The sequence below is a fragment of the Thermoascus crustaceus genome (genome assembly GCF_041956765.1).
Source record: "Thermoascus crustaceus strain CBS 181.67 unplaced genomic scaffold VTN00scaffold_6, whole genome shotgun sequence".
Taxonomy (NCBI): Eukaryota; Fungi; Ascomycota; class Eurotiomycetes; order Eurotiales; family Thermoascaceae; genus Thermoascus; species Thermoascus crustaceus.
In genome coordinates this window covers 133,542-143,896 of record NW_027192532.1, presented here as the reverse complement: position 1 = coordinate 143,896, position 10,355 = coordinate 133,542, and the positions used below count along the sequence as shown (strand labels likewise).

At 48.4% G+C, this 10,355-nt stretch overlaps 4 protein-coding genes across 4 annotated transcripts; 1 reads left to right on the top strand and 3 right to left on the bottom strand.

The window, feature by feature from the left end:
* Positions 1-768: 768 nt before the first annotated feature.
* VTN00DRAFT_8429 (uncharacterized protein) lies at positions 769-2,160 on the bottom strand (the record flags this gene model as incomplete). The annotated part of the gene is made up of 1 exon (XM_069435282.1): positions 769-2,160. The coding sequence occupies one exon, from the start codon at positions 2,158-2,160 to the stop codon at positions 769-771; it is 1,392 nt and encodes a 463-aa protein (XP_069285244.1).
* A 2,464-nt stretch (positions 2,161-4,624) lies between these two features.
* Positions 4,625-5,734, bottom strand: VTN00DRAFT_8428 (uncharacterized protein; the record flags this gene model as incomplete). The annotated part of the gene is made up of 1 exon (XM_069435281.1): positions 4,625-5,734. One exon carries the CDS (start codon positions 5,732-5,734, stop codon positions 4,625-4,627), a length of 1,110 nt encoding a protein of 369 aa, XP_069285243.1.
* Positions 5,735-6,775: 1,041 nt separating this feature from the next.
* On the top strand, positions 6,776-7,178 carry VTN00DRAFT_8427 (uncharacterized protein; the record flags this gene model as incomplete). Its single annotated transcript, XM_069435280.1, has 2 exons — positions 6,776-6,953; positions 7,024-7,178. 2 exons carry the CDS (start codon positions 6,776-6,778, stop codon positions 7,176-7,178), a joined length of 333 nt encoding a protein of 110 aa, XP_069285242.1.
* An 835-nt stretch (positions 7,179-8,013) lies between these two features.
* VTN00DRAFT_8426 (uncharacterized protein) lies at positions 8,014-9,147 on the bottom strand (the record flags this gene model as incomplete). Its single annotated transcript, XM_069435279.1, has 4 exons — positions 8,014-8,217; positions 8,313-8,596; positions 8,731-8,830; positions 9,073-9,147. 4 exons carry the CDS (start codon positions 9,145-9,147, stop codon positions 8,014-8,016), a joined length of 663 nt encoding a protein of 220 aa, XP_069285241.1.
* Positions 9,148-10,355: the final 1,208 nt, after the last annotated feature.

Genomic DNA, 10,355 nt, shown 5'->3' with positions numbered 1-10,355 from the left:
GAGAGAGAGAGAGAGTGTGTGTGTGTGTGTGTGTGTGTGTTGTATATGCTGTACGTAATAGAAATAGAAGGCAAAAATTAGAGTTAGAAATCAATCACTAAAATATAGCACAGCAGCTTTAGATCACTTAGGTAGTGACTTAGTAGATAGATAGACCCCAGAGAGGTTTTATTCCTAGTATGGTCAATTCCATTTGCAGAGGTGAGGTAAGGTAAAGTCACTAATGATTTTGATGCCACCAGCCTTAATTGGACACTGTGATTGTGTGGTGGTGAAAAATAACTAATGGGTGGCTAGACGAAGACTTTTGACATGGGATTGTACCCGGTAAATGGTCATGGCGGACACCACTTGAAGTTCTGCCTGGGGTACCTTATCAAGCCTCATCAATGAAACCACCTAGATGAGAATTCACCGGTAGTGGCAGTGAAAGTTCCAGATTAGAGGGCAGCATTAAATTGAACCAACGTCTTGTCGGTGGGCAGGTTGGGTAGGACTATACTAGGTATACTGTACTAGAAATCCTTCTGGGGTTTTAGGGCTACTGCAGTAGATACCTTTTTTATCTGGATTTACGTATTTGATGTAGATGGGAAGCCGATTGCCATTCGGGAATTAATACCTTTTAATATGGATGACATTAGCTCTCTCTCTCTCTCTCCAGCATTGTGGAATAAAAAAAGCTGCCCTTAATTGGTATGTATGCATGTATCCATCGATGTATGCCCCTTCACCCTTCTACATGAACACGTCCCAAAAGGGTTAAAATTATCGGTCGTAAAAGTGCCATTCGATATATCTGTCGCGGACATGGAATCTTATCCCTGCGTCTGCACACACGGCACGCAGGCCGCTGGTTATCTCGTAGACTCCGGGCTTGATGCACGACACCGGCTGCTGAGGATATGACTTGAGCATATCCTTGGATAACGTTGGGTAATTTTTTTTGTCAAAGAAGTCGTTGCCTTGGATGTCCAGTTGAACGAGGCCGGGGGTCTGCTCCCGAAAGTGCACGATCAATACTCGCAGCTGCTCTGTAAGCAGTGGAAGACGCCCTCCCAGAGAGAGGTTACAGCTTGTAATGCAGAGCGATTCCAGGGAGGAAGGGAGGATCTCTATCAGAGGTTTGCTGTGGAGGAGATTCTGGACCCTAAGGTGGATATGCTTCAGCGCCGTGAATTCCGCCAGCGAGCCAACGAAGTCGTCCATCGTGGTGATGAAAGAGGTCTCAAAATCCTCTCCCGACTCGTAGTCGAGCCAGAGACTCTCCAGACTGGCCCTTGCGCTGCTGGCCAGCAGTGAGCGGCCAAACGCGGCCGGATTGAACCAATGTCCGGGGATACCTTCGTCGATATGTCGATACTTGAACGATTGGAGATTCGGGCACGCGCAGATGAGATTGCGCATGCCGCGATAGCCATTGCTTGCCCTGAGGTCGATCTCCGTGATCGACGACGTGACTGTGCCTGCGCCAGGCGGAGGCGCAGGCTGGTCTTCATCGTCAGAGTCGGTGCTCCGGCCTTCCGTGACCTTGACCCCAGTGAAGTGGCGCACAGATGGTATCCGAAATAATGGCATCACCTCGGAAACACTGAGCCCTTGCACCGTATCCAACCTTAATACTGAGACGTCGATCAACGAGGAAAAGGCGGGTTTCGTATCGAATGGTTTCTGTCCTGTCGTGGCACGCTCCAGCATCCTGTCAAAAAGTTCCGAGTCGAAGGGGACTGTTGTCTCCACGGATTGCAGATTAGGGAGCTGCGGTAGGAGAAGGGCAACCCAGGAGTCATGCATGTCGCCCTTAAGAGCCCTCTCCCACAGGATCCACTCGGTGTTGGAGTGACTGTACATCTTGACAATCGGATTCAACAGTATCGGGTCATATTGCACTTTGTGTTTGAAGCAGGCCCAGGCACTGTACTGAATGTGCAGTGTCAGATGGAGCACCGCTTGCGCTAACGTGGGATTCCGAGCGATGGTGTGGACGAGGGGGCTCAGTCTGGCATCGTCACCGTATCCCAGAATGATTGACTTGTAGACATGTGGCTGGAGGAGGTGATAGAAGCGACGACTGCAGCTGGCGAGGTTGAGCCGATCTAGTCTAGCCTCTATCTGATCGGTAATGAGGATCAGAATATCCTCGGGGAGAATGGACGCCATGTTAAAATTATCTTGAAAATGGATATTGAGGATGCAGAAGAGACCTTGCTGTTTGAACAGGTCAGTTGGAATTTTCATTTCTTGAGGGAGGCCATCAGTTACCCAGTAGATAAACTGCGATATCAAAAAATGGCTAAGTGCAGGTGAATGAAATGACCCAGTAGGTAGTCTACCTAATTCAGAATACGTCTCTCATTGGTGCCTGGTGCCGCAACGCCCCTGGCATTCACCGGTGTATGGGAAGTTTTGTTGAAAAGTTATATCACTTTGAGATTTCCCCTCGCAGGATCGCCACAGGTTCTCAGATTCTTGGACCCGGATCTCAAAGAGCACCTTCTAATGGATATGCGACTTTGTTTATTAGGAAAGTTCAAAGGTCGGGCCAGGATGTAATGAAGCCTGCGTCGTTGTCAAAAGGTCAAAAGAAGATCGACTAGAAGCTCGAATCATTCCCTAGCCATGAGGTGGACTTGCCTATAAATCAAAGCTAGAATCTGCTTTCAAGTAGTTCCTCTTTTCGCTACCTTTATACTATTTGATATAGGCCAGTTAGAGAAATTCAAAGATGCTTTTTTTTCTTCTGAAGTTTCTATCTTTATACGTGCTGTATTATGCCTCAGTGTTTGGGGCCAGCGAGTTGAGGGAGATTACCCTTCAGCTTAATGCATACTTAATAAGGCAGGACAGGAGCTCACTACCTAACAAACCCGCAACGTTAATATACTTTTGCCACAACCACTCAATCGAAAGAATCTATAGACCTTTCATGTCTAAGAAAGATGGTTCTTGATAATGTGAAGGATGGATAATAGACCAGGCTATTAAACTAGATACAATTTTAGGTTTGTTATTGGGTTTATCCATATCTTTAAATACAAATTTTTATAAATAAGGACAAACTTGGCTTAATAGTCTCAATTTGTGTCTAATCCATACTGCTACTATCTCAAGGCATACTGCGCAGTCAACTTAGCTGAGGTCATGCTCGCAATTCGCGGAGCACTTTGCGTGTGGATTTTAAACTTGTTCGATTGCAGGTGATCTAGGTTGGGACCGCTGGTTTGGAGGGACCACCGCCCCGCTTTGTTGATCATTTTAGTTGGATCTCGATCCGAGATCGTCAACAGACAACCACAGAGCTTATGCCCCTTACATATTAGGTACTACCCATGCAGATCGATTGCGACGCAAAATCCAAAGGTTGATGTCTGCTAACAATGCTCTCGTTCAGCTGGTACTGTGCCTCCAGTATCGGAGGATCGAGCCTGAAGTGTCTGTCTTGGCCTGGAAAAAGCGAAAATGCAGCGCCCAGGTCACGATTTCTGGAGAGAAATTAGATCACGGCAAAAGCAGGAGGAGCCTTTCGCCATCTGTACAAGTTCCCATAACTTCGTATAGCCCCACACACAGGTCGGGTGATGCGCAATCGCTACTAGATGCAAGTTCAGAGCTGAAAGTTTGGACAGAGTGAAGAGGACGGGCAGTGAAGGTGCTTGGACATCATGATATGATGTTTAAAAACATTATTTGGGCCCTCTCCCACATCATGGGCCATGATTGTCTCTTTTCTTCTCTGGGTCCTCTTTTCAGTCAGTCAGAGAATATCAATATCGTTTTTTTTTTCGTTCGGTTGGAGGTTTGATATTACGGGATCATATAATAATAATGATAATAAGGGAAAAAAAAGTTATTACTAGGTTCTTGGAGACAAGGAACAGATAAACTACGAGCCTATCCGTATGTAACACATCCGCAATGATAAAACGAATTTGGTAGAATTGGGGAATCACGATTTGGCCTTTCCTGTGGGATAGTACAGTTGGTTAACATGATGGGGAGATGGAAAGGGGCCAATATACTGTTGTTCTTTTGGAATTTGATCATCTACTCTAGCGTAGGGTAGAGTTAGGTGCGCATCTATGAAGTGATGAAGTTCAGGACTGGAATTGTCCAACGTCACCTGGTTCATTGACGAGGTATCATAGGGGGTACCGGTATCATATCACTTTTTGGCCCCGCGGACAGAAGTCTGGCTCCTGTCCATCTATCTACATGTACATCTATATATATATATATCAGATCATATCTGTTTATCTAGGTTACGTATGATTGCATGTTGAACGGATCAATGAGTATCTCCTCTTTGTTCCCTGCACTCTGGGGATGTTATCATTCTTTGACATGAGGGTCCAAGTCTAGAGTCGTACTGCACGGAACGCGGTTCGAAGATGTACCTCTCGCTGCTCTGTTCCGTACTGGATCGACCTGCACCTCACCTAGACCACCTGGCACGGAGCCAGAAGATACGGCAGGACAGGAAGGAGTGGACTTGATGCGTCTGTGTGTATGGTCTGGGGACAATCTTTTCAGAGGAGCCGATAAAGTCCACAGGGCGTGTTCTCGATGCTGAACAGAGATCAGTGTGGACACATCTAAGGTGGAGCTGCGTAAATAAATACACCTCTTAGATCACCCTCTCTACCTTCAACTCTCCACCTGTGTTATCGACCTCGACAAGGCCGCCAGCTTCGAGCTTCTTCTTCCACTTTCCAGACTCGTACCGAGCAAGAATCAGTGTCAATCGGGCTACTGTCCCTGGATCCGCGCTATCTGTGGCCGCTGTAGATGGTGTGAAGGTCCAGCGCCCGAATGCCCAGTTCAGAATGTAGTTCTGGGTGGCAGATGGATCTGAAGCGGCATCCGAAGCTGCCTTCTTTTCACCAGAGGAATCTGCAGGTGGGTTTCCAGCAGCTCCACGGATGATGCCCTTGATGCGGTAAACTTCCTCCTTGGGAGCGGAGTGGAGGAGAGATTCCAGGGAAGAGACCTTTACCGTCGCGCTATGAGCTGCGGGGGATGTAAGAGTGACGGACAGGACCTCGACTTCAGACTGGTGACCATGGCTGTGATCGTGGCCATGGCCATTCTGGACAAGATGCTCTGCATCGATGTCTGTCTCCTTCGAGAGTAAGGCCCCATCAATCCCCAGCAGGATGTCCTTGTCCACCCTGCCCTTATCAGACTTGACCCAGGGAGTCTGCAAATCCAGGTCTCCCAGTCTATCCAAGCAGATATCAAACCTCTGCTCCGGCACATTCTCCCATTTATTAAAGATAATCAGATCTGTGTACTTCGCCTGCAACTTGGCAGTGTACGACGTATCGTCGTAGCCCTCCCAATTCTCGACATCAATCACACTGATCACCCCATCGAGAACAAAACCACCTCCCTGTTCCTTCGATAGCCGATTCACCTCCATTGCCAGTGTGGCGGGGAACGCACTGCCGCTCGTTTCGATCACGATGCGGTCCGGCTTGACTTCGTCACGGAGCTGGTTCAGTGCGTCGCTTAGCTGACCCACCAGGTTGCAACAGATGCAGCCGTTGAGGAGCTCGCGGACGCCGGAGATTGATTGCGTTGAGGCAAGCTGTGAGTCGATGGCGACATCACCGAATTCGTTTTTTAGGAGGGCGAGTCGGTAGGTCGGGGGAAGCTGGGGGATCAGGTTGAGGAGGATGGTGGTCTTGCCGGAACCGAGAAAACCGGTAACGATTGTGACTGGAATTGGAGGCATTGTTGTTGCTGTAGCTGATGCAGGTGGGGTATCTTTATGATATGGTATAATGCCAATAGTTCAGAATCGATGATTGAACAAGTGCCGCCGGGGCGTTCTATTATCGGAGAATAATCCTATCGGGGCCTCTGTCCGTTAAGAACAAGACACTATCGCGAAGGAGCTAGGGAATACAAATATGAAGCAAAGAGACCTAGTCTATGTATGAAAGTAAATACAAAAGAAAGATCTATACTGAGGAAGAATGCACAGCGAAGTGCAAGAGAGAACGTCCGGTGAAGCACCCGACGTTGTCAGCGGGCCAATGGAGGCGGGGCAGGCGGGGGGAACGTGACGCCCACCGTACCCGACCCCTAAGCCCTAAGCCCTAGCTTCTTGAATCGGGATACATCCACCGACAACAGTTGATATTCTCAACATCGAATTGCCAGGGGAACAGAGGCCATTTCTCTTGCCTCACAGGATGAAGAATCCGATGCACTCGCCACCGCCAAGGCCTGAGCAATCAGCCCCTTAGAGGCTGTGCGATTCCCGCTCCCCTATCTCTGCCGAACAATCTCCTAGCACAGCCACAGACGCTTTACTCGATATGCACCCAGGTGCAGTATCTCAGACCGCGCGAACGCAGAAACCTGCGACCGTGCCTCCGATCTAGATCTCCTAGCCGATTCTGAGACGAATCTATGTGATACGTGCCGTGTGAATATTCGCTCTCTCACGCTGTGCCCAGACGCGATGAAACTTAATCGTGTTCCATCGACGTCATCGGGATACTCGTCCCGCGTTGGAATTGGCTGCGAGCTCTTCGACTGATTCCCCCCTTTTGAACTTTCTTTTGATACGGAGCGGGGAGCTGAGTCGCAGCCTCCAGTGGCTGATCCCGTGTATATAAGTAGTGTAGGGAATATGGTTGAGCTCGTCGTTGCCATCTCTCTTCATCTTTCAATTCCAATAATCTCCAACTGCTAAGCTACAGGCATATTTCCCACCTTTCTACTCCGAGGATACATTCAATATCCAAACATAACACCTCACTTCACAATGGACTTCCTCCAGAAAGCTCTCGGCAAATCCGACGACAACCAGAGCAGCGAGCAGTTCCACGAACAGCAGAAAAAACAGGAGGACAACGGATTCGCCGCCGACATTAAGGCCAAGCTCAATGCCGCGATGGGAGGTGGCCAGGAGAGCGAGAAGAATGAGGATCTGTTGGACAAAGGTTCATCAATATAGACCTTTCATGCTGGGCCAGATCCAATTGCCAGTACATCAACGCTGACTCGGTTCAGGAATCGACTACGTCCAGCAGTACATCTTGAAACAGGGTGCCCAGGACGATGAGAGCGCCTTCGAGCAGGCCAAGGACGATGCTATCGCCGACTTTATCCGTAGCCAGTACAAGAGCAGCACTGGCAAGGAGTTCCCGATCCCGGACAAGGAGTAAATACGACATGTGTTCTATCTGATTAAACGGGTGTGATACCTCACGTGTTGGTGGATACTTTACCGACTATGAAGTCTCTTTTGGAGCAGTTATATTGGTTATGGACTGAGCGTGCTACGCCATCCGTTGGATGACCTGAACAAATTCCATGGACAGGAAATAAGTCGTGTGGTTTGTTAAAGCATGTTGAAATAATTTGATTCCCGTTTATTGATAATCGTGAATGATATAGATAATCCCACCATCTCCTTCCCGCCCTCCGCCCTTCGCTTCCTTCAGCCCAAATGACTCTCTTCCCCTAGGCAACCACCCGAGCCCACGGCGGTTGGACAAGTTGGCTGAGGCTAGGCTTCCTATCAGGGCTTGCGCCTGGGTGCGAACCACCCGAAGAACCTCGTGGTCAATTTGGGTTTTTTAGCACTTCTTTTTGAGTTTCTTTATTCATTTATTTTGCTTTTCTTGGGGCTGCCTCCGGTGTGATCTCGGTGATAGGTTCGCCCGGGCTGACTGGATGGCTAGGTCTTGCCAGAAGTGCATCTCTTACACGTCAGCCGGTCTGCTTCTGCGTCCCTTTCAAACACAACATCCAATCCATATTCATTATGCTGAGGTGTGAAAAAACTACTTCTCAAAAGTTCATACTACCAGGAACAGCCGTTCACGTGATGCCTCAGCACTCATCCTTCTAAACTCGGAAGACAACTACATATGGATATCAGGAACAAAACGATTATAGTTTGATTGTTGCAATATCTAAGATTTTGAGCGTCATAACGCGTTGAAAACAGAATCCATCTCCACTCATTGTTCACGTCAAGTTTCCCAAACGCTTGCCTTACAGCAACGCCTTAAACCCCTCATCCAGACCGCGATCCAGACCCAAGAATTCCACCACCAGACCCATATGATCAACGCCCCAGAATCCCTCAGTCGCCCCCTTCGAATTCGTACACTCAAACCAAGGCAGCCCAAACGCACCCGACGCCATGGCCTTGTCCGTATTCGAGGCCAGAAGGGCTTTGACCTTCGGTTCGTTCGACTATCACACACATATCATCATTAGCAACGATAAACTCCACACAGACAGACATACTCATCTAGGAAATCAAAATCACGAGATGAGATGAAACATACAGCCCTCAAAACCTCCTCCGCCCCTTCCTTCCCGAGAACCCTTTCCAACACGGGCATGAACCCCTCCGGCTTCCCGATCGCCGTGTTCGCGTCGACCCAGAACGAGTGGTACAGCGCGTCGATGGCGCTGGTCAGCTTGTGCGGCGAGAGGAGCGAGATGGCGCATAGGGCGCGCTGGACGCCGAGTGTTAGCGGCGGGAAGCCCTCGGGCATGCGCTCCGTCATGGGGACGGAGAAGCGGCGGGCCCAGCGTAGACGTTCGAGGTCGGTCCATTTGTCTTTGTCTGTGGTTTGGTTGTTGTGTTAGCGATATTTGGTTATCTATAAAGGAGGAGGTGGTGGTGGGACGATTGACGGGGGTTTTCAGTAGAAAGTGTATGTATAGCTGGGTTGTGCAGTATAGGATGTATACACGCACTTTTAATCCGGATCGGAGGAGTATTGTCACAGGCCTTCATCAACCCTCCGAGGAAGATTGGGACGTAGGTCACGTTGCATTTTGTGAATGTAGGCGAGTGCTGTCGGAATTAGCAAAATGTTTAATTATCATTATTAATACGGGCTCGTTCAGATCAAGATTAGATAAATGAGGAAAGTAGGTATATTTAACAAGCATCGGACTTCAATAAAGTGGTTGGTACAGGATATACCTCTTAGGATAGGTAGGTATGTGTTACAGTACATTTAATTCATTATTTCGAATACCAGGAATAAAAATGAAAGAAATAGAAGCATATTAGCTATACTGGAAAATACTCACTCTGGTGACATGGTAAGCAACATAGGCGAATGGACTGACGATGTCCAGATAGAGAGTCAATCCAGGGGCAGCCATGGCAGCACGCAATTCCGAGCCAAGCAGCCAAAGATACCGTAAGTGGCGTTAGCCCAGTGAAGAGACACGCTAATAAATGACAAACTAGATTCTAGGAATGAGATCGAGATTTGAGTATCTAGAAATACCCTAGATAATCGTCTGCATGCTTTCACGTCGCTCTGTAAACAACTCCCATGCCAGCTGGACTTGGCCGTGCACGGCCGCCGACCGGGCCGAGGCTCGGGATGGCTTCACGTGCGGGGGGCATTTGCCGATGGGCAAGTTCAGGATGTAACATAGTACCTATGCATCTTACATCAGGTCTGCAGATTGTTACTTGCTACTTACCTAGAAGCTGTAAATAGTTAGACATGTGCTACAATTACTCGACGGAAATGTACTACTGGATGGGTATTTGCAAGATGTACTAGCGATGAATTTACCTAGAGGAGGTAAGTTAGTACCTGACAATCTCGCTTCCGACCTGTTGTTAGGAGCACGCTGCACGCTCTTGTCCAACCTTCCTCTCAACGGTAGGATGCTCAACATCTCAGTCATCATTAAGAAATTAGATGTTCCAAGACATGTAGTCGTCTTCGACAGATCCCAGGTCACTGGCGCCCAGAGTTGGGATGCGTCCAGAACCTGACTATCGAGCCTCTCAACATGCCATCAGCATCACAAGAATACAATCTAAGCCCCTGAGCATCCTCTATTGGCCCCCTTCTATTATAGTGACGGGCGTCTCTGGATTTGAAAGCTGTAGCTTCTGCACGGTTAAAGCAGAGAATCACATAGTTGGGTGGATCTGTGGGATGCAGGAAACACGTGACTTTAGGCCAACAGTTGCGCTGTCTATTATAAAGAAAATAAGGCTTAACGTAATCAATCACCGAGCGAAACAGATCACCGAGCGAAACACCCACCAACGCCATTATTATTAGATATCTAATTATCTCACTACACCACCCCTAAATTGAAGCTATTTACATGTAAAATAATTGCCTAATTACTAGGGCAGCTGACCCTAGTATGACCTTGAATATTGCAGTTGCTGCACCGCGGTGGTGCACGTCTTCTAGGCTGCATATCAGCTTGGTCAGCTGCCTCTGCCTGCAATTCTGCAGCTTGCTGAGCAAGCTGCTGGCCTTCTTCAGCAGTTAAAATCCCCCCGGTAGCAATATAGGATCTAGCTGTCTCTTGCTTGCGTTTTTGATGTTGATTGG